This window comes from Hippopotamus amphibius, chromosome 9 (assembly GCF_030028045.1).
Source record: "Hippopotamus amphibius kiboko isolate mHipAmp2 chromosome 9, mHipAmp2.hap2, whole genome shotgun sequence".
Classification (NCBI taxonomy): domain Eukaryota; kingdom Metazoa; phylum Chordata; class Mammalia; order Artiodactyla; family Hippopotamidae; genus Hippopotamus; species Hippopotamus amphibius.
The window spans coordinates 128,375,295-128,397,534 of record NC_080194.1 but is presented as its reverse complement, the minus strand read 5'-3'; the positions used below and the strand labels follow the sequence as shown (position 1 = coordinate 128,397,534).

The following is a 22,240-nucleotide window of genomic DNA, read 5'->3' as shown; positions in this document are numbered from 1 at the left end:
CTCCTAACAGATGTGATGACTGGATGTGTGGCTGGAGGGAGGGCTTGGTGGAAGCCAGGGTGAAGGGGGCGGGATGAGTTCCCGGAACGAGGCTTTGGGGTGCTGCGGGGGGGGGGGGGCAGGCAGACCTGGAAGGGTGCCTGGAGGCCTGGCTGAGGTGGCCCCGCCTGGGGAGGCAGCCTCCGGAGAGGAAATGATCCAGGGTCACCTAGGCCGCCTCACCTCATCCAAGTCGCCCAGCCCTCCAGTCACCCCGCCCTGGAGCTGGACAGACCTGCTGGTGTCGCACAGATGGGCCTCCCCCGGCCCCTCCCTCGGGATCAAGTTCAGGCTCCTCACCGAGCTTTATAAGGGCCTTCCTGGCGGCCAGTAGCTGTGGTGGTCTTTCCCCTGAGGCTTCTTAACTAGAGCCCATGGCCCAATACCTGGTCAGCTTCCGTAGTGCTGGGCAGGGCGGGGATGGGAAGCTTACTTTCTTAACAGCCCCAGGCTGACCTGGGGCAACCTCTCTGCTTCCCTCTTGCTCCACACTTAGCTACTGTATTTACATTTCCTGTGACAGTGTCTACCGGCCTGGAAGGCTCAGGGAAGGACTCCTCTGCCAGGCAGGGCTCACGGTCCTGCCTTACAGGGTTTCTGGGGATGAGGAGTTAGCGATGGCTCACGCACTGTTCAGAGAGCTTCACTGGAGTTAGCGCAGTGAAGTTCCGTGCGTGGGGACAGATGAGCCAGCTGAGGCTGGGGTGGCCTCGTCCCTGTCACACAGCTGGTCGGCAGCAGCTGAACTAGGGTCTGAGTCCTGGCCGCCCGGCTCACACCTGCCAGCGACAGAAGCTGCTGCTTTGCGAGCACGTGTAAGGCACCGGCCAGGGCTACCCGCCTGTTACCTACTGTTACCCGATGTCTCCACCACAGAGCCTGGGCGGTGGCGGGGGCGGGAGGGGGGCGGGCTGCAGATACAGAGAGAGGAGATGGGATCCATGATGGGGAGCTTGGACTGGGACAGCACCACAGAAGCGGGGGGAAGGATGGCGGAAAGGCCGAAGTGGTTTGGAGGTGGGGAGGCAGGTTGAGGGGATTGTGGCGGTGCAGGGGAGGGGGCCTCAGGGTATCTGCCTAGGGCAGCCCTGCGCAGGGTGGAGAAAGCGCACCTTCCACCTTGTTACAATGGTCAGGACAACTCTGCGTAAGACTCAATCGTCTCGTTTTGATATAGTAAGTTAAGGAAACATCCAGGGAATACTGGATCCTTACCCAGTGGGCAGAAAAGCATGCAGGGTCTGTGCCAGTTGGAAAGTGCAACCCTCTATGTCATGGAAACATCAGCATCAGAAAGAGCAGGCCCTCAGGTCCAGGAGGGCTGAGCTTTCCCCCCAGAATCTGAGGGGATACGGGCTCACTTAACCCGAGGAGGAAACAGTAATCAGAATGAGCACTAGGAAACAATAAAATCACTTTAATTTGCAACTTTTCATTTTGAAAAATCATTACAGTATCATTTGTAAAATTCAGCTAGGAAAGATGCCACAGGATGGCAGAGTCCTGGGAACTAGTGAGAGCCATTGCCCCAGTGTGTGGCCCGGGGTGGGTGAGGGGCGGACCTCCCAGCCTGGCACTGCTTCTTGTGTGCACCTGACCCAACCCTGACCTGAGACCAGCTGGGCTGGGGTGGGGGAGGCTCAGAGGGGAACCGGGCTCATCTGTGCTGAAGGCACCTGGTGGGGGCCGCGAGGTGGGCTGTTCCGAGCACCCCCCCCCCCCCCCCCCAAATCAGGTTCAGCTCTGCAAGGCCCCAGCAGAGGCCACGCCTGGACTGACGCTGCCCAGGCACCAATCTGGAGGGATTGTGAGTCCCGGCATTTACAGATGCTGAAAAGTGACACGTGAACCGTTTTTTGGAAAGCTCTCTTCTGTGGTCTGTGTTCTGGACGAGGACCCGAGCTGCCTTCCAGTTAGGTGCACCAGGAACTAGCAGAAGGCGGGAGGGAGGAGTGAGGGTTGCAGGCCTCCCAGCCCTAAGGTCAAAGCCAGCAAGGGAGGGCCTGGGTGGATGCCCTAATTACTCAAAGATCGGCAGAGAAGCAGTGCAGCTCCTGATCTGTTTGTTAGTAGTTCAGACTCTTCCCTGATCCCTGAGGAACTAGGGCCAATAGGCCCTGGGGACAGCAGGACGAGGTTCTTTGGGTGAAGTGTGACGCCCCCAGCTAGTCTCTGGGCCTGGGCTGAGCCGCGTCTGGGGAGGGCCGTGTGCCAGTTCTCAGCAGGCTTGTTGGTTCCCTTTGGCCCTGTGCCAAAGGCTAGGGAACCAGCGGGCTCTTCAAAGTGCAGTGGATACAGAGCTATCCCACCTCCTGGGCCAGCGAGGTGCAAAGTCCCTGGGGTCAGCGGTCACTTGGCCAGCGCTGACCCTCGCGGGGGAGCTTCATCTCTGGAAGTGTTTTTAACCATCTGTCCTGGGGTCGGATCATTGTAAACATCCTGTCCTTTCTCATCACCAGAAGCCCCCCTTCGGGTACTGATGCAGGGGGTCCCGACGTGAACATCTGTTAAACTGTCCACGCATGAAGAGGGAGGGTCCGGGCACACTCTTTCTTCCTGTGTCATTCTAGAATGATGGGGAAGTTTAAGAACAAAAAAACCCCTCAGGTGTACTGTGACTGCACATATCGGGGTGGGGGCGGGGAGGGGTCCGGAGACTCAGGGTGGGGACGAAATCCTTTGCTGGGGGCAGCCCTTTGAACCCTTCTTCACAAGCCTCTTCTCCCGTCTGGCTGCTCCTGGCCCTGGAGGCAGAGGGCCATTTCCCTGCTGAGTGAGGACCGTAGTGATGACTGCTGGGTGGGCCGAGGGCGGGCGTGGGGGGGACGCCTCCCACAGGGAGAGGGAGGGTCAGCAGAAGAGCTCCTCGCAGATCCTGCGCGTGTCCTCGGGCGCCGTCACCGTGTAGCCCACCGTCCTCGGGTCTGTGAAGATCTCGTGGTCGTTCCCGCCCTGCGAAGACACGGGGTGGGTGCTGGTGCCACCTGGCTCCTCCTGGGCCATGGCTGCCACCACCCCAGGGGCCTGGGGCCGCCAGAGAAATGAGGACCCTGCGACTTTACTAGGCTGGATCTCTGCAGGTCCCTTTTCTTATCTCCCAGGAGAGGAACAACATGGGTACCGTCGTTACTCAGAAAGAGTTTTTCACCTTCCCCTGAACTGTGATTTAGCTCTGGAACATGTAATTATGCCTATGAAAGAAGTCACGATGTTCCTGTGAAGATCTGTCTAAGGCTTATTTTTCAATCAAGAAAGCAGGCACACGGGTGACAGATTTCTTGCCGCTATCAGTGTGTTTTAACCACACCCAAGCTTTCCTAACAGGTCACAGGGGACTGTGGGAGGGCAGACAGGCCAGAGCAGTGCTTTGGGGGCCTCCTGTGACGATGGACACGGTCCATCTCTGAGGTGATGGAGGCCACACGTGTGGCTAGTGTGACAAAGAGACTGAGTTTAATTCAATGACATTCTTTTCCCCCTTTTGCCACAATGTGCAGCTTGTGGGATCTTAGTTCCCAACCAGGCACTGAACCCATGTCCCTGCAGTGGCAGCAGGGAGTCCTAACTGGACCCGCAGGGAATTCCCATGATTGACTGCAGTTTAAATAGGCCCACGTGGCTGGAGTCCGAGCCCAGTGGCCTGGGCTCAGATCCTGGTTCTAGCGCCGATGGGGAGTGCTGTGGGCGACTCCCCATCTGTGAAATGGGGACTGTGGCGGAGTACCGAGGCCCCTGGTGGGTGAGCGACCCGGGGGCAGCCCCAGGACTCCACCAGCACAGCTTCCTAGCCTTTTCACACACTCCTTCCTCCCCTGGGGAGTTGAGGGCTCAGGTCTGGGAGGACCCGGGCCTGCTGGGGCGGGGTGGGGTCCCATGACTGTGGACCCCCAGTCTGTGCCGCACTCCCGACCCCAGTCCCGCCGGTCTCAGGTAAGAATGCTGCTTCCACAGCCCCCGGCCCTGAAGGAAAGCCCCTGCTTTTCTTCTCATGGAATTTCCTATATTTTCCTCATAACATTGGATAAGCAGTCTAACTCAAAATCTTGAAAAGAAAAAAGGAATCAGTTTACAACATGATGAAAATCACTGCAGAGAAAATAGATTTTTCTCGTAAAGCACAGAGCCTGAAGCCAGTATGGAGAAAACGATTCTGTAGGAAAATCCGACATCCTTTTAAACGACTGACACCTGAAATGACGGCTGCTCTCATCTTTGTAAGAACCACCCACCCCCAAGCAGGTGGGTTCCCCAGGAAAAGGTGACGTTCATAGACCTCAGGAGGGACAGCTGCCGGGGCCCAAGGTGCGCTGGGTAGAGCCATGCTGGGAGGCCGTGACCCCGGAGCCACGCTGGGGAATGTGCTTTCCCAGAAGCCTGCCGAGCCTCGCGTGGGCCTCACGAGTTCATGTCCTGTGAAGGGGCTCTGGGCATTCAGCTGGTCCCCAGTTCATGGCCAGAGTCTCCTAAACAAGGACTCGTGAAACCAATTCTTACTACGAAAAAAAAAGATTTCTCTTCGGAATGGCCTGGTGGGGGAAAACCAGCAACAGAGCGCCTGACCAAGGAAGAACGCACTCCTGCTCTATCCAGAAAAACCCAACATCCACCTGGGACACTCACTCCCGTGTCCCTCACCGACCTTGGAGGGAGGGGTTAGTTTTCATGGATTAACCCAATAAACCTTGCCCAGCGCCCACTACCCACCAGGCATGGTCTCAGAAGCTGGAGATACAGTGGCCAAGTCCACCTAAGGGCTGCCTTCCAAGCTTACACTTGAGACCGACATGAACAAACAGCTCTGCGATGCTTTGTTCACATCTGCAAAGATTAAGGGGAGGGGCCTTTGAGCAAAGGGCTGAAGAAGAGAGGAGACAGACAAGCCCCGTGACAGAAAAGGCTGCGGGCCTGCAGAGAAGGGGCCAGGCCGTGAGGCCTTGCAGGTCTTGGAGAGGACTTGGGATTTGATGTGAAGCCTCCAGAAAGCCAGGAGCCAGGCCTCACAGCATCAGATTCACTTTACAAGAGGATCTCTGGAGAACGGATGGGGGATGAGGACTCGAAAGCGGAAGCAGAAGACAGTCAGGATGCTCCTGCCACCAGCCCGGGTGCAAGGCAAACATCAGCCACTACGTGGGGAACAGGAACTCTGGAGCAACAAGGCTCACAGCTGCCACGCCCGCTCCCCCCGGAGAGGACATCCCGTGTGGGGACAGATGTGTGCCCAACAGATGCCTCACTTGGCCCGAGCATTCCCAGGTCCCGCTGCGGGGGTGGTGGGAGTAGGGGAGCTGTCTGTGGAACTGAGAGGCTGAGCCCTGCTGCCATGTTAAGCCACAGACTCGTAAGAGAGCCAAGGTCCAGAGATTCAAATCGCCCAGAAAGGCGAAACCTCCCGCAGCCCGGCAGGGCCCACTGCTCTCAGAGGGCAGCAAAACCACACCACCCGCCTCTCGCGCAGGGGACTTGGCCTCAGAGCTCGGCGGACTCCTTCCTGGGGCTGCACAGACCTTGCAAACCAGACTCAGTTAGGTCAGGAGAAGCAGAACCAAAACAAGCGAGGTAGTGAGAGTGCCACCCTCTAGAAAAATAAGGCTTCAGAGAAAGGGAAATTTCAAAACTGGATTTGCATATGCACCAAAGGTCACTGGATTCCTGCTGGGCAGGCTCTGCTTTCCCCAAGCTCCAAAACAAAGCTCCTGTTTCCTGGGAGAAGATGGAGGAAGGGACGGGGTGAAGGGATGAATAAGTGATCGTGTTTCCGTTAGGGTGCACCTGGCAGGCCCAAAGGAGGGGCCCGGCTCAGCGCAGGACGCCCATTAATATTTAATCCCTACGAGGCCAAGGCTGGGCTGACGGGAGGAGGGTCGCAGAGAAGACTGATTACCCTGATGCTGGAGACAAAGAGGGGAACAGCCACCCGTGTCTCCAGCCTGCGTGCCCCACTCCACACGACTCGACACGACTTCCAGGGGGTCTCCGCTGCGTGGACACCCCCCCTGCCGCAGCCGCACGTGGAAGTTTACCTTGGGTAGGTCAACGAGCACTTAGTGACTTTCTACCCGTTATGGGTACAAAGGGCTCTGCCCTCAAAGAGCCCAGAGTGGGGGTTCTCCCCCGGCTACAGGTGACAGTCACTGCAGGAGCCTTAAAAATGTCAGTAAAGCTGGGAAAGAAAAGACATGGGGGCCAGAGGCCCAGGATGCACGGAGAGCTCCCCTGCCCGTGTGTCTCTGGCTACGGGAGCACCGGTCGCGTGGGGCTTGTGCCCGAGGCGTGGACCCAAGGGCTCGCTACCTGATTGTTGTGTGAGCTGCAGACTTTGTGGATGAACAATCTCAAACGACTTTACTATCTGAAAATGAATGCCCTTAGATAACTGTACTGATCATTTTCCTAGAAAGAAGTAAACAGTTACGGTTAAAAAAAAAAAAAAGCCTGGCCCCAGGGTCATGAGGTTTTGAAAGCGGTCCGGTGACTCCAATGTGCCTCCAGGGCTGAGAACCAGCGGCTCAGAATCTAGTGCTGACCAGGCTGGGGTGGTGGGACACGAGCTGGCTGGCGGGCTGACGCCTCTGGGTGACTGACTCTTAAGGTCTGCTGATGGCTCTGGCAGCCCCCCATCCATAAAACGGGGCTCAGAGCTGTGTGAGGGGCCCCGGCCCGGGAGCACAGCCAGGAGATGCTGGCGCTGTGGACACTGGTGCCCCCAGGGCCGCGAGCCTGGGTCTCCCCGAGTAGGAGAGCAGGGGTGGGGGGAGCTCCTGCATTGGGGCTGGTCCAGTCAGCCACCATCCTGTTCTCTGGACCAACGAGGCCACAGATTCTGGGGTCTAGGAGGAAGGCGGGCCCCCAGTGAACACCTCTGGAGCCCATGGTTCCCTGCACAGCATCCGGCTTCCCATCCTCCCACGGGGGGCTCCTCAGCAGGTTGAGAACCTCTAATCTGGTCCAACCTCCTCCAGGGGGCTCAGACCGCAGGGAGCAGCGATTTGCCCCGGGTCCCTCCAGGAACGAGGGACTCCCCTCACCACGCTAACCTAAGCCGGCCACCAGCCACAGTAGACCTGGGTCTCAGATTTTGCCACAGAAACAAACAAGCAGTCAGACAGGTCTGTCCCCTGGACACACACTGCACTTTTGTCAGCCCTCAGGAGCTTGGGAGCCCTGGCGATGCCCTGAGACGCCGGGCATGGCGAGGAAGCCCAGGCCGAGGCCAAAGGCCTGACGGGATCTAGAGTCGCTGGGTAACACTCGCAGGGGCACCCCGTCGCCCACCCCGCAGGCCCCCAGTCTCACAGAGCAACCTCAGTCCTAGGGGAGCCTTATCACAACTTCCTCAAAAGGCCTGTGCTGGGGAAGAGGCACATCCCACTGCCTTCCCTGTAAGACCTTACTTTGTTCTCGGTCCTTCAGAAGCAGACCCACAACCCCACTGGACGGCCCAGGGCGCGGAGCCTCAGACACACACAGACCCGCACGTGGTCCCCGCGCCGGGCAGGTGCTCTCGGTTTCCACGCGCACGCCTCTTTCCACCGCGCTGATTTTAAAGGAAGAGCAGTCTTAGTGTTTTGGAAGCAAGGGAGGCGAATAAAAAGGGCAAGGGCTTCCAGACCGCACTCAGTGGCTGACCCTGTGCGGGGACCCCGCCTTCCCCGGCTGCGGTGGGGACCGGGGAAGAGAGCGTGGAAGTGTCCAGCTCAGGGTCTGATGCCGAGGAAGCTGAGAATTTAGTTTCCTTCCTTTTCTCAATTTGATATTTTTAAGTTTTATTTTTCAATAGATAGCATCTTCATGCAGCTCAAAGATTTAAAAACAGGATCCTGTCACAGTGCTAAGTCTCTCTCCCATCCTCGTCCCCACCCCCACAGTAACTCTGTGATTTGTTTTTTGGGGGTATCCTTTCAGACTCCCTGTATGCACTTACAAGCAGATATGAAGAGATGATTTCTCCATCTTCAGACAAAAATGCAGCCTCTTACTATATACTGCTCCATGCTAGCTGTTCTCGTGCTACCTGGCTTTCCGCTGTGGCTGGACCCCCGGGTATTCACTCCACCTCCTCCTGCAAACGGCGGGGTCGTTTCCAGCCTGCTTCTCTCTGTAGCCCTGTCTACACACGTAGGGGGGAACTGAGAGCCGAGTTAACCAAAGTAATGCAGAGTCCGATCCGTCAGTGGGTAACGCTCACCACGTGTCCGAATGTGTTTTCATGTCACGACTTAAAGATATTTTTTTTACAAAAAGCATTAAACGAGCAGAAGCACTGTTGCCCAGCAATTCCGAAAGGCTGGGGCTGACCTGGCAGGCGCAGCCCCCTGGAGAGCCAGGCAGAGCAGCCTTGGAAGATGCCCCCATCTCCCCAGGCCCTGGCCGTCTCCCTCCCTGAGGCAAACCAAGCCCACCCCTCCCGCGCAGGCTGGGCTCAAGACCTCTAAGCTGGACTCAGAGCTGGGTTCTAATGGACACTGGTTGTTGTGGCTGCCAGGATGAATGAGGGAATTTCCAGGACTAACAAGGATTTAGAAAAGCAAGGGCCAGTCTCTTACTTCTCCCCTCTGCTCTCTGGAGGTACTCAGGGCGGGATGGGCTTGGGGGAGACACGGGGGACTCGGTAAAACATCAGAACCCGTCAGATGGAATCTGAGCTGCTAGGCAGGCTTCTAAGCCTGCGGAGCTTGGCAGGCAAATGGCTTTTTACTGACAGCGCTTAGCTCAGGTGCCATCTCCTGGAAGCCAGCAAAACACTTTGCCTTGACACAGAGAAAGAAAACAGCTTTCAAAATGTCTATCACTGAATATGAAAAGAAGCTTAAAGCTAGTATTTGGACTGCTCGGTGCCTCAGGTTGTTAAAAGATTTAGGTGGCTGGACTGCTAACTCCCATTTTCCAGGAAACCACTGACAAAAAAGATCAGAGAGGAGGGCAAAGGATGGTGCAAGAGTGTTTACCACAGCGCGCGTTACAACAGCAAAAAGCCACAACCCGAGGAGGCCTCTGCTAGGGAAATCGGTAAAGAAACTGTGCCTAAGTGTGAAAATGTTAGATGGCCATTAAAAGCCTGTTTTCAAAGGATATTCCCTAATGTGGGGGGAATGAAATATGTTAAGAGAACAAAAGCAGAAAATAAACCAATGAACACACCAGATTCCACATCTGGGGTCATATACATGCAAAAAGGCTGGGAGGCATGTCAGCTGTGATTTACAAGTGACTTTTACTTTCTTCTTCATGTTTTTTCTAATTTTCTACAATGAATGCCTATTAATTAAGAATTGGGGACTTCCCTGGCAGTGCAGTGGTTAAGAATCCGCCTGCCAATGCAGGGGACACGGGTTCAAGCCCTGGTCCGGGAAGGTCCCATATGCCGCACAGCAACTAAGCCCATGCGCCACAACTACTGAGCCCGCACACCATAACTACTGAGGCTGTATTCTAGAACTCATGCTCTGCAACAAGCCCCCACTCTCCACAACTAGAGAAAGCCCTTGTGCAGCAACAAAGAGCTAACGCAGCCAAAAAATAATAAAGTTGGAAAAAAAAGAAAAAAAAAGAAAAAGAAAAAAAAAGAAAAAAGAGAAAAATATTTTGCTCACCCACTGTCTGTTAAAAAAAAGAAAAGAATCGGCGGGAGGGGGTGGATCTCCATTTGATAGTATCCATTTTTTAAAAGCAGGTAAGATAAAAAAAAACTGATATGTACTTAAACAGAAAACTCTCTAATTCCCAAATGAAGAATCCCCCAAAGATGTCGTTCTCTGATTATCTCAAGAACTGCATTCCATCCTGCAAAGTCCCAACTGAGGCTTTGGATGGCTTTTTACGTACAGCAAGTGTCCTCATCACAGAACAATCTGTCTCAGCCAGTCGGAAGAGCCCTCTTCTCAGACTGCAAGGATCGGCACGTAGCTGGGAGGATGGGTGGGGTGGCGGTGGGCTTGTGGGACCCTAGTTCCCCGACCAGGGATCAAACCCGGGCCCCCTGCAGTGGAAGCTCGGAGTCCTAACCACTGGACCAGCAGGGAAGTCCCCCAGTTTTATAATTTGGAAAGCGGGATGTGAAACTATACTATCCAGAAGTCCCTTTCATGCTGGAAGACTAGCATGTGGCAATCTTACTGAAAAAAGGCAGGTCCACGGGGGATAGCACATATTTTGGGTGGACCAGGGATTGGAGGGATTAAAAACTCCAAACATGCAGCCTTTCTGCTGCACCTGCTGCTGCAGTAGAGCCACAAAGCCTGAGACAGGAGCCCGATGGCAAGGCAGCTACCACCACTGGCTGGCCTGTGAGAGGGAAGCAGAGGGACACAGGGGACAAGAGGAAGGTAAAGGGAGGCGGCCCTAAGCTGGGCAGTGACCATCGGGGGCTGAACCTCCTCGGGGCCTCGACAGTGGCAAGGCCTCTCAGTTTGGCCCCTTGGGGACCCACCTGTCCTAAGAAGGGCTGCAATTGCTCCCTCAGCGGCTCTGGGGAAACCCCTCCTGCCGGCACTGGCCTCTCAACACCCAGCTCTGCTCTGTCTCCAGTTTATTTTTTTGGCTGCACTGCATGGCTTGCGGGATCTTAGTTCCCCAGCCAGGGATCAAACCCGTGCCCTCGGCAGTGAGCGCGCTGGGTCCTAAAGCTGGACAGCCAGGGAATCCCCATCGATCCCCAGTTTAGATTCAGTCCCAGACTTGGGATTTCTGACAGCACCCCTGGAACAGCCCCCTACCCTCCTGGGTGTGATGCCCAGGCCCGACCCGCCACCTCTCATCTCCCCTGAATTTCAGACTCACGAGATTCCAGGTCCTCCTACCATATAGGACTCCTCGTGCCCAGCCTAAATGAATGACGCTGGAGAAGAAATACGGTGGAAACAAAATAAAAACGGCAAGGGCTTTGAAACGCAGAGAGGGCCTGACAATAGCACTGGGTCTTGTTCTGGAAGGCGCTCGAGGTGGGGGACACTCAAGTCAAAGTCAAAGTGAAAGGCTCTAGGGGGGGCGGGTGTCTGAGGGAAGAGAAGAGGGGGCTCCATCACCCCCCTCTCATAGGACAGAAGCCATCACCCAGTTTGAGCTGGACTTCCGGGTGAAGTGTGGGTGGGGGGAAAAAAGCCCATCTGTCTGTCCCCCTTCACCCCCACACCCCAAACTGCACAATTAAACTGCAAAAACATTTCCATACTTACTGGCATGGTTTTGTCGCCAAAGAAATAAATGGTCTCATAGCCATCCTTTTCCACGTGTCCCAGGCAATACCTCTTGTCCCATCCATCAGGGAAGACATCAAAGCTGATCTGGCCTCCTGCCAAGTGGGGAGGGAGACACACAAGCTAAAGGTGAAAAGGAGGCTAATAGTGTCACTGCAAAAAAAGGTGCCCTTTGCCCTTGTCGGTGACTGGAGTGCCACGGTTGATTTTTATTACCTTAGTTTGCTAATTACAATATTTTAGGGGTAGGTTCTAGAAATTAATTCTTGCAATATTTTCCCCCCCAACATTATTTCACTTAAAATCTAAATATCTAACATCTAAAAAAGAGACGCACAGTGCCTGGAATGAGGCCTGCGTTTCCATTTGAGAGCTCTGCAGGGTGGGTTTAAATAAAGCCAAAGCAGGCTGGTGAAAGAACTGCCAACAGCCTCCCCGAGCCGTGCTCACCTCCAGCTACACCACTCTCGGTGGAAAGGCCTGGAAGCAGGATGCATCCAGCTCACCCTGCACGAAAATGAAAATCCCACGGACGGGGATTTCCAGGCAGCTTTCTTGGGCAACAAAAACCCTTTCATCAGAGCTGTGTCAGCAAGGTGGTCATCTCACAGTTCAAGGATACTTAACAAGCCACCCATTCATCTGTTACACAGAGTCCCTCTGCAATTCCAGTTTTCTGGCACGCGTACGCTTATTAGAGCTGGTGAAAAGAGAGGGCTTTAAGAATGGCTTGACAGAAATTGGTCTGTTTAAAGCATCTGACAGGCATATTGCACCAAAAAGCAAGGCAGAGACGTCGACGCTGCAGGAGGAACTCCGCATCGGACGCTGGAAACGGCCACGTGCTGGCCTGCCACTGTGAAGAGAAATTTCATGAACCTAGACAAGTGTCTTCCCCTTTCTGGGCCTCAGTTTCTTGATTTGTAAAAGCAACCCAAGTGACTTCTAAGGTTTCTTGCCATTCGAACACTGCAGGACTCCAGAACACATTTGGTCTACTTGATCTAGGAGGCCCCTTCCTGCTCCACCTCTCTCCTATGGACTCACCCACGTGCTGTCTTCTGCCCAAAGGCGTGGGCATAAGTTCTCACTCCTCATTAAGCAAGATGCTTTTACTTTTGACCAGGAGAAGCACAGGGAGGAAGAATCCTGCTGGGTGAGGACTTAGAACCAACCCCAGTAGCCTGGAAATCATCTCCTAACCAGGCATGTCTCTGCTACAGCTGATCAGGCAGGAGAGTGTCTTCCCCCTACAGATGGGCCGCTCGTTAAACCCTTCTGCCCTTCTGCAAACTTGGTGCAGTCCAAGTTCAAGAGTGCACCGGCCCACAACCACCTCCCGGCAAATGGCTCCCAGAGCGTGAGACCTGCTTGAACATACCATACCTATGGAAAACGTGAGGCCTCTCCCTGCAAACTCCTTCCGCAGATCCTCCACGAATTTTTGTCTTATATTTTCTTTCTGAGGAAAACAAAAAAAAATACCAATAGTCCACTGCATCAGAAAGCACACTTTCTCGGCCACAGAGATGCACACCACATGTCCACACGCTGAGGCTGTTTCACAAAGACTCACTTGATCGAGTTCGTGGAACTCAATGCGTTCTTCTTGGCTACAGCTCCTTCCGATGGGGGACACGTTCAACATCCCATTGCGGAATTCGATGAAAGTACCCCTGGAGGGGAAAAGGGGACAGCGGTCCCGGAGATACGTCATTCACTCTAGCAACAGGACGGATGGACAGACCGGCTAACAAGCGGGGCAACTCCAAAGGCAGAGGCAGGTGTGCGCCACACTGTGCAGGGCCGCAGGGCAGCCACCAGCCCCACGTGGCTAGTGAGCCCCGGACTGTGGCTGCTCCGACCTGAGATGAGAGCGCGGAGATGTCATGTGAAAAGGGATTGTAACCCTCATTAACAATGCTTTATGTTGACTGTATTTGAAATGACTATATTTTGGAGATATTTGGTTAAATAAAACATATTAAAAGGAATTTCACCTGTTCCTTTGTTTTTTTAAAAAACACGGCCACGGAAAACTCAAAAAATGACCCATGTGGCTCATATTCCATTTCTGTGGGACGGTGCAGCTCTCGGGCAGGGAGTGCTAACGAGGAGCCATGAAGACCATTCCCGGCTCTTCACGTTCCCCGAGGAACGAGCGCTAGTGACCAAGTGAAATGCTGATTTTCACCGAGTAAAGCGACACAGGAAAAGGTTCTGAGGGTCCCCAGGTGAGCCTCAGTAATCATTCTGTGAGGACACATGCCAGGGGCGGGCTGGGACCAGATTCCAGACCAGAGCCGCTTCTTACCAGGTGGCCCTGGGCACCGCCCTGAGCCTCACAGAGGGGCTCCTGAAAATCAGACCTACCGGTTTATGCAAAAAACTGGGAAGCAATGAATACTCATCCAAGTAAAGTAAAAATGGCTAAATCTCTGTCACTGGATCAGAACCCGGCTGTGTTCAACTTGCAGGAAAAGAGGGAAATGATATAACAACGTACCTGCACCTAAGACACTTTTTCAAACCCCTCGTCCTGGTTGTCCTGGGACAGACCAGTCCGCCCTTCTACATGCACTGGCGTACAGGGGGCCCTGGTGATCACTCCCAGGGGCATCCTACGCCTGCGGGTCCTCAACTGTCAGAAAAAGAGCTCAGTTATTTTTCCCCAACTCAAGGACGTGCTATAACTCTCCCTCCCAAGGCTGGGAGGGAGGCCTGATGCAGTGTGGAAAGGCTTCTGTTCTAAAAATCAGGATGAAGGTGGTTGATCAAGTATTCACTTCCCCCCTGAAGATGTGCACTATCTGACGTCCTACTGCGCCTGCCTGACCCGTGTGGGGGCGCGGAGTCAGCCCCTCGGGAAAGGTGGGCAAACGCTGATCATGGAGGAACTCAGCTTTGCCTCCTGAATCCGGGTATCTCAGGCTGACTTGGAGTCCCAGCTCTGCACACCGGGCCCTCTCACTAGATGACATCCTCTTTGAGGATGAGAGTGTTATCTTTTCCATGTTTTATCCTCCCTTAATGCTTAGCCCAAAGTAAAGACGGAACTGACCTGGGGTACGTTATATGTTCACTTTCTGCAACGGAGAATGTCTAACATATGCAGAAGTCAACGGCACAGGACAACGAACCCACATGGGCCGGCTCCCGGCTGCCACAAAGATGGACTTTGGGTCCCTCCTGTCTCATCCACCTGCCCCGGGACATATTTGAAAAAGGAAGTCACTGCCCTCTGAGAGGAGGTGCCGATGCCCAGCAGGGGCACCTATTAGAGGAATTCTGGAAACGGGCCTTGAGCAGTCTTGAAACTCTAGCATGTCCTCAAATTCAGTCACCCTTTAAGAAATGTTCCACCTCCTAATCATTAGGGTGTTACACAGTAAGTGCAGAAAACTGAGAAGAAAATGAAAAGCATTTCAAAGAAACCACCTGTAACCTCATCACCAAGAAACAGCCACTGTCAGCACATGGTCTGTTTCCTGCCCATCTTTTCACCGTGGGCACGTGCACACAACACTGCTGCTGCCACTTAAAAATGGGAATTGAGATGATAACAGTGTTCAGAGCAAGAGGAAGGTGCCCAGCGGTCTGGCCTGCAGAGACCAGAGAAATGAGACCAGCGGCCTGTGAAAGCCAGGGGGATGGGGAGGGGGCGGCACTGCCCAGCCAGCGGCTGCCGCGAGGGAGGGGGCATCGAGCTGCCGGGTCTTCAGATGCCACAGAAGCCAGAGACCCAGATATTTTAACCTGTGAAATCAGACTTAAAAAAAAATCTGGCCACCCCACGTGGCTTGCGGGATCTTAGTCCCCCGACCAAGGACGGAACCCTCGCTCGCCCCTGGCAGTGAAAGCTCGGAGTCCTAACCACTGGACGGCCAGGGAATTCTCGAAACCACACTTTTATATGATAGCACTTAATCCAGAGTTTATTGAACACCGGGGGGCCAAGCGAACTTGGCTTTGCGTGGGATCTGGCCTGGGGGCCTCCAGTTTGAGACTCGCCGAGCTGGGGCTGCTGCTGCTGTTCCCACACTGCTGTTTCCCAGGCGCGTGCCGGAACCGGCAGCCTCTGAAAGCATACAGTTTTCAATTGCGTCATGTGGACGTGCCACCATTTACACACTCATTCGTCTACTGTGGGCTCTACAGAAGGTTCCTGGTGACCCCTTGCTAAGCACCAGGTTTGGAGTTAAATTAGCCCCAATCCACTAGCTGACATCACGCCATATTCCAGTGGCGCCTCTTTGTTAAAAGCAAACCCACTTCTGGGACTTCCCTGGTGGCGCAGCGGTTGAGAATCCGCCTGCCAATGCAAGGGACACGGGGTTTGATCCCTGGTCCAGGAAGATCCCACATGCCTCGGAACAACTGAGCCTGTGCACCACAACTACTGAAGCCCACGTGCCCAGAGCCTGTGCACCACAAGAGAAGCCACCACAATGAGGAGCCCACGCACCTCAACGAAGAGTAGCCCCCACTTGCTGCAACTAGAGAAAAGCCCCCGTGCAGCAACGAAGACCCAACACAGCCAATAAATAAATAAATAACAACAACAACAAAAGCAAACGCACCTCTTCCTAGGGAGTTTAATTTTCGCGATGTAGCTCAGACAGTAGTTGATTAAATCCTGGATTAGGGCCTCACCCAGGTGACCTTGAATATTCTAGATGAAGAAAATGCTGGAGTTACTGGACACAATGGGAGGCCTTTTCTGAACGGCTTTCCAGCAAACCCTGGTCATCAGCCTCTGTGGGTCAAGGGTCACTGGGCGGTGACGGGGACACACCCCACTGCCTTTCTCCTTCTCTCCCCTTTTCTCTGGTTGCAAACATTAGGCACACCAGAAAGGGCTTCAGTCAAAACCATTTTCTGATTCATTACTCAAGATTTTTGTATTCATTATTTCCCAAGTGCTTCCTGGAAGCCCCAGTTTACTGCTGCTGCCTTTTATTCAATTAAAGTATCTGCAGACACTGATAGAAAACATACTTATGTCTGAATAGAATGATCCTAATGGTAATAAGAGCTACGTGGTACCTCTTAGAAATGCCTGCAGCTAGGCAGCCTGCCCTATGCTACAGTAATAGAAGCATTAGCTTAAGTGTCCTTGAAAAACAATTATAAAAATTTAGTTAACATTTTGGAATGTGTAATGGTCACATGGTTCAACATCCAAAATGTAAAATCTGTAGGGTGAAGATTCCTTACCATTCCGCTCCCAAATATACCTCCCCGGAGGCATTCAAGGTCAAATACCTTTTTAGAAAACATTTCACTAGTGGTACACAGTAGTTTGGATACTTGTGAACCTACCTGTTTACACAAGAGTTTCCCATCTTTGTACGCTACCAAGCCATTTTCTGGAAACACATAATCATATTTTTCAACCACTGCCAACGAAACAAAAGAAAATTGAGAATGCAATGAATTGAACCCTGTGTTTTTATTTCTTGGTTAACACTTATTGCCAGTAAAATCGCTGAACTCCAGTAATGACTGTGAAAGGCTATCTCATCTCATCTTAACAGATTGGGAGGGTGGGAAAAAGCTCCTTAAAAACTGTAAAAAACAAAACAAAACGGCTCTTCATCATCAATGTGAAAGATGACACCTAGGCTGCAGCCTGGAGACCTGGTGGTGGGTCACTGCGTGCCCCTGTCTTCAGCCTGCTTATCTGTAAAGGAAGGTGGGTGCCAATGATGGCTCCCAGACCCCACTGTGAACCTGCATCACTGGGGCAGCAATGAAGATCTGCAGAATTCCAGGCTCTGCTCCCAAGGTTTCTGAATCCGAATCTGCAGGGGCCAGGCTAAGAATCAGATTGATTGATGGATGGATTTTTAAAGCTGAGGGTGATTCTTATACTCATTCAGATTTTTTAAAGCTCAGGGTGATTCTTACACTCATTCAGATTTGGAGAGCACCCACATAAATCTTAATGGAGCCTCAAACTTCAGGCGCTTGTTACAATGCAGATTCCCAGGCACTGTGTTTTGTGGGGCCCTCACACCCGCATTTGAATGAACTCAGCAGGTGATTCTGATACAGGCGGGTCTTCCACTTTCTTCTGGCTCGGGACTGTCTTGATTCTGGTGTTTCAACTTCAACTGAAAGGTAAGACACTGTCCTACACTGACAAAACCTCTGTGCCGCAGGGGATGAGGGCTCAGGGCAGCCTATGATACTAAATGGCTACAGGTCCTAACATCCTCGTGAGAAGTTAATCTTTTACCAAAACGTTTACCATCGTTTCCCAGTTGCTCCTGTACTTTCTCAAAGTCCGACCCGCCTACGACTCCGATTTTGATCTTCTGCCTCAGTTTTTGTAGAAAGCAATCCATGTCTTTGGTAATTTTCTGCATTTCAAAAAGGAAAATACAACAGTCAAGAGCCATGAAGTAATCGGGAGACTAAAATCCCAAGAGTCATACAACCCTTACTTTCACATCTGCCAATCTGGTTTCTAGGTCTGCAGATAAGAACAACTATTTAGTTGTGCTTTTGGGACATCAACTTTTTTTTTATCAGAAAAAAACTTGTTACATTCTACTTATTTTTACCTAAGTTACCTACACACACAAGTAGGGACTCCCCTGGTGGTCCAGTGGGTAAGACTCTAAGCTCCCAATGCAGGGGGCATGGATTTGATCCCTGGTCAGGGAACTGAGATCCCACATGCTGCATGGCGTGGCCAAAAAAAACAAAAAACAAAAACAAATCTGTAAGTAATACATTAACAGCTGCTGTGTAGTGCTCCAGCTTTTTTTCTGTGCATTTATACACTTGTTTATATGCACATTTATAAATAGGTCCTACTTTATGAAACACAAGTGGACTCATCCTAGGGCTTGTGCAATGACTTGCTTTCTCAGCACTAAGTTGTGGTGATTTTTCCATAACGCATGTAGCTCTAGCCTGTTCCTTTAAAATGCTACACTGTACTCCATTTATGGATTTAAGTTGGTTTTACAACAAAATAACGAGTAAGATCACTAGATTTTTGAGTCTCTCCTGAAAGAAAAGCTCTATCTATAAATAGTGGTCCCCAGACTTCTCTGGTGATCCAGTGGGTAAGACTCTGAGCTCCCATTGCATGGGGCCCTGGGTTCAGTGCCTGGTGGGGCAACTAGATCCTGCATACTGCAACTAAGGGTCCTCATGCAGCAACGAAGATTCTGCATGCTGCAACTAAGACCCGGCACAGCCAAAATTAATAAATATTTCAAATAAGTAAATAAATAAATAAATAAATATTGGTCTCAGTGGTATAATTTTATGCAAGTTAAATTTCAAACTGTGTGCTAATTCAAAAGAAATTTGAAAATGAGATGAAAAGATATCCCTGTGTTAAGGCAAATCACAGTGAAGTTTTTAAATTCTTACTTCATTACTTTTAGCAATCTAATTGTACACTTACATGGAATGTCTTCACAAATAAAGTTACCAGAAATTAAAAACAAAAAACCTCACTTAACTTCAGTACAAAAGCATCTAGAATTCAATCTTCTCTTTTTTCTTAAAAAAATTTTTAGAGTAATACATACGTCTGATTAATAAGATAAAACTGTACAGAAGGGCTTATAAGAGAGTGCAATGTTTTCGACATCTTCTGGTGGAATCTTGACGCAATAAATGAAAATCTAGTGGCCTCTGAGTCAGTGAGTGTGAAAATGGGTCCCAGAGTCCCCACAAGCGCTTTACTCAGAGCTGACCTCAGACTGGGAGGAAGTGGGGAGGATTCCTGTGATTGCAAAATATTAAAAATGCAACACGAACTACAAACACAATACTTCTACCTTCAAACAGAAGCCTAAGGGTACAATTTATCTTATCTTGACTTGTGCACGGTAATGAGCTAAATGGTCCAGCCATTCATTAGACGTGCTCTGCAACATGCATGGGTTGGTCGGAGAGGCACCTTTTCACTTCCAGGTAGCAGCAAATACTTTTTGACAGGAAATAAGACCCAGCTGCTCATGACCATAATAGAGCATCTAAACTACCCTCCACTGCAGGAGAGAGATTTGGAGCAAAATAACCACACAGCGAAACTGAAACTGTCGTAATGCTTCTAAGTTAACTCTTGTTCTGATAATTTCAAGGAATTCTTTATAAATCATCCCAGACAACATAAAGCACAGAGAAAGAGCCAAACGCTTGGAATTAAGGTGAAAAAATGTTAAAAATTCACCTTCTGAAAAATTAAAAAAAAAAATTATAAAAGACTTTTTTGGGGATGGTTAAGGAAAACTGAGTGGAGTAGAGAAAGAGTTAGAAAACAGGGCCTGTGGGCTAGAACCGGCCCACTGCTTGTTTCTGTAGAGTGACTGGAACAGTGTCCATTCATTTCCGCAGTGTCCGTGGCCACGACAGAGGTGAGTAGCTGTGACACAGACCATATGGCCTGTGAGCCTCAACCATTTACTATCTGGCTTTTTACAGAAAAAAGTTTGCTGAGACCTGGACCAGGGTATAAAATATTATTAGGGAACTGGTGATAGTTTCCTTAAGTGTGATGATGATACTGTGGTTACAACAGATGGCCTTGTCCTCAAGAGCTGCAGCTGCAAATATTTAAGGGTGAAATACCATTATGACTGCAGCTTAGGAAGTGGTGCAGCAAAGATTTGGGTAAAATTTTTTCCCATTACTTCTGTAGGTTTGAAATTTTTCATGACAGGAAGTTGGAAAACAATTCACACAGGTTTATGCCCCTCTTCTCAGCCAGGCTTCTAAGTCTCAACTGCTTTTAGATGCAATGACATTTCTTAGGAAAGTACACAGAACAGCAAAATTCTACTAAAAACACTGAACCATGCAAAGTGCCGGACTCCACTCTCATCAGATTTTACCTGTTTAGGTCACATCCTGTTTCAGCAGCTATAAGAAAAGATAACCCATCTGATTGCTTTTGGATTGTCTTGTGCTTATCAATGTTTGAGAACACCGGTATTGAGGAAGGGAAAAGTTGTAAAATGAACTGATATGTTGCTAAAATAGTTTTATTTTTTACCTAGAGCACCCAGCACACAGAAACAATTCTCTTTTAAAATAGATTTTTTTTTGGAGTGTAAAAGTTATGTTCACCAAAGACTATCAAAAAACATCATGTTTCAAATGTTTTAAGGGAATGCACTGAGGGTTGCCTGGTTTCGCTGCAATTTCACACTTTGTGCTTATATATCCTGATTCCTTCTGAGAATCAGAAGCATGTCCCTGAATGCACACCTAGTAACAGAACAGCCTCCACTTTGGAGCAGTGGCAGAAAATGGCAAACTTAGCAAATAACAGTACCCTGAGGCCCAGAGACTTGTACCAGATCTCTTGTGTGAAATCAAGGTCATGGTTGCATTGAGTCTATTTTCTTATTTAAAATGGAAATAACCACTATCCTACCTGGGAGGAAAGAGGGAGAAAGGTTAAGAGGGTCTAATGATATTGTGTAAAAAGGCTTGGGATGTAAACCCAAGACCATTACAGCCAATGGGCCAAATTGAACAGCAGTTTTACTGGAACACACCTGTTCTATGTCTCCATACGGTCTATGGCTGCCTTTACATTAAAGTTGAGTAGTTATTACAGACCATATGGTTGGCAAACACAAAAGTATTTGCTATCCGGCTCTTTGCAAACAATACATTGCTGACCTTGGCTCCAGACCACTATGGGTTTTTAATAACCTACAAGTGTGCATGGATGACTGAATTTCAGAATCAAAAAGGGCCTTTGGAGAACTTGCGATTGAGCATCATCACTAGATACATAGCACCTGTGGCTCAGAAAGGTAAAATGATACGGCTAAGGTCACAGACATTTGTTGTGAACTCTGCAGCACATACGCCACTGCTACCACCCGGCTCAAACTAAGCAGGGTAGAGACAGAGCTTGAAGACAGTGAGGCTATTTGGGCCAAGCCTCAAGTTCGAATGGCTGCTGGTGAGTGACTAATTTATGCAAGGGGGAGGTCAGAGTGAGCTTCATCACAAATGTTAGTCTTCCCTGAAACCTATCCATGCCTGTGGCAACAAAATATGGAAATGAGGAGTTTCCAGGAGTCCAAGGAGGCTCTCAGCAGGCAGGTTGTAGCGATCTAGCTCTCCTCCATCACCCCACTCCACTGCAGGGCTGGAGAGGGGCGTGGTGGCGGCGGCTCATGGTTATTGAATATTACTGAACCCGGTCTACTGTATGCCAGATTACTTTCGTGAACTTACATGCTTTCATTCGACCTCCACAAACACCACATCACATCCCCATTTAAAGCCGCAGATGCTGTGACTCAGGTTAAGGGACTTGCTCAAAGTCACACAGCTGTCAGGAGGTAAAGCTAAGACTCTACCGGGTCTATTTGACCTGGAAACCTATGTCTTTCACATCAGGCTATGGGCACAGACCATAGGTGATAGGTCTGAGGAGAGCACACAAGCTGAGCTGGGGTTCAAACCCGGGGCTGGCGGTGCGAGTCCAGGAACTGCGGTTTCCATCTAAGTTTCTTGCTCTCTAGAGTTTTTCGGCCTGTCTCATCTCTCCGAACACCCTGAGGTCTTGACGAGCCGGTGAGAGCTTCCGTCTCATCCCTCCAGGGAACCCAGAGTAGAGTTCAGCGCCTCCAGGGGACGTAGGCGGTCCTTAGCCACCCCAGGTCGCCCACCTGGGCGGTCGTTAGCCCCGTCTGGGAGCAGCAAGGGGCTCTGCACCAGTTGCTGCCAGCCCGCCGGGCTCCGCTTACCTGCCGCGGGGCCGTCAGGGTCCCGTCCACGTCGAAGAGGCAGAGAGCTGGGCCAGGTGCTGCCATGACCCCAGTGTTCACGCGTATCTTACAGGACGCGTTGGCACCTGGAACTCTGCCCGGAACTTCCGGGTCCGGCCCCCGTGCCGCAGGGCACGCCGGGAGGAGAAGAATCCACACCACAATGCCTGGGACTAGCAGCGGCTATTCCCTCTGGACTACATATTCCAGAATGCAATGCGTCTCTACGCTGCCCTATTAGGGCCG

General features: G+C 51.3%; 1 protein-coding gene across 3 annotated transcripts; it reads right to left on the bottom strand.

The window, feature by feature from the left end:
- Positions 1-1,442: 1,442 nt before the first annotated feature.
- Positions 1,443-22,172, bottom strand: PMM2 (phosphomannomutase 2). 3 transcript variants are annotated; one of them, XM_057749896.1, is made up of 8 exons: positions 21,974-22,172; positions 17,476-17,599; positions 16,557-16,633; positions 15,815-15,906; positions 12,811-12,910; positions 12,621-12,696; positions 11,214-11,329; positions 1,443-2,991 (listed from the first exon to the last, which is right to left on the bottom strand). In XM_057749896.1, the coding sequence occupies exons 1-8, from the start codon at positions 22,037-22,039 to the stop codon at positions 2,890-2,892; spliced, it is 753 nt and encodes a 250-aa protein (XP_057605879.1). In that variant the 5' UTR covers positions 22,040-22,172; the 3' UTR covers positions 1,443-2,889. The 3 variants fall into 3 exon arrangements, with proteins under 3 accessions (XP_057605879.1, XP_057605880.1, XP_057605881.1); XM_057749897.1 differs by having other exon boundaries at positions 17,488-17,599; positions 21,974-22,169; XM_057749898.1 differs by lacking the exons at positions 1,443-2,991; positions 11,214-11,329 and adding an exon at positions 11,352-12,090.
- Positions 22,173-22,240: the final 68 nt, after the last annotated feature.

Excerpts from the sequence above, each read along its gene's own strand:
- PMM2 (XM_057749896.1), bottom strand. The coding sequence starts at position 22,039 with ATGGCAGCACCTGGCCCAGCTCTCTGCCTCTTCGACGTGGACGGGACC. Across the intron at positions 12,911-15,814 it reads ATTAAACTCCCTAGGAAGAG|GGGTACTTTCATCGAATTCC; the intron begins GTGCGTTTGCTT and ends TTTCCCCTCCAG. Across the intron at positions 2,992-11,213 it reads TTGGCGACAAAACCATGCCA|GGCGGGAACGACCACGAGAT; the intron begins GTAAGTATGGAA and ends GTGTCTTCGCAG.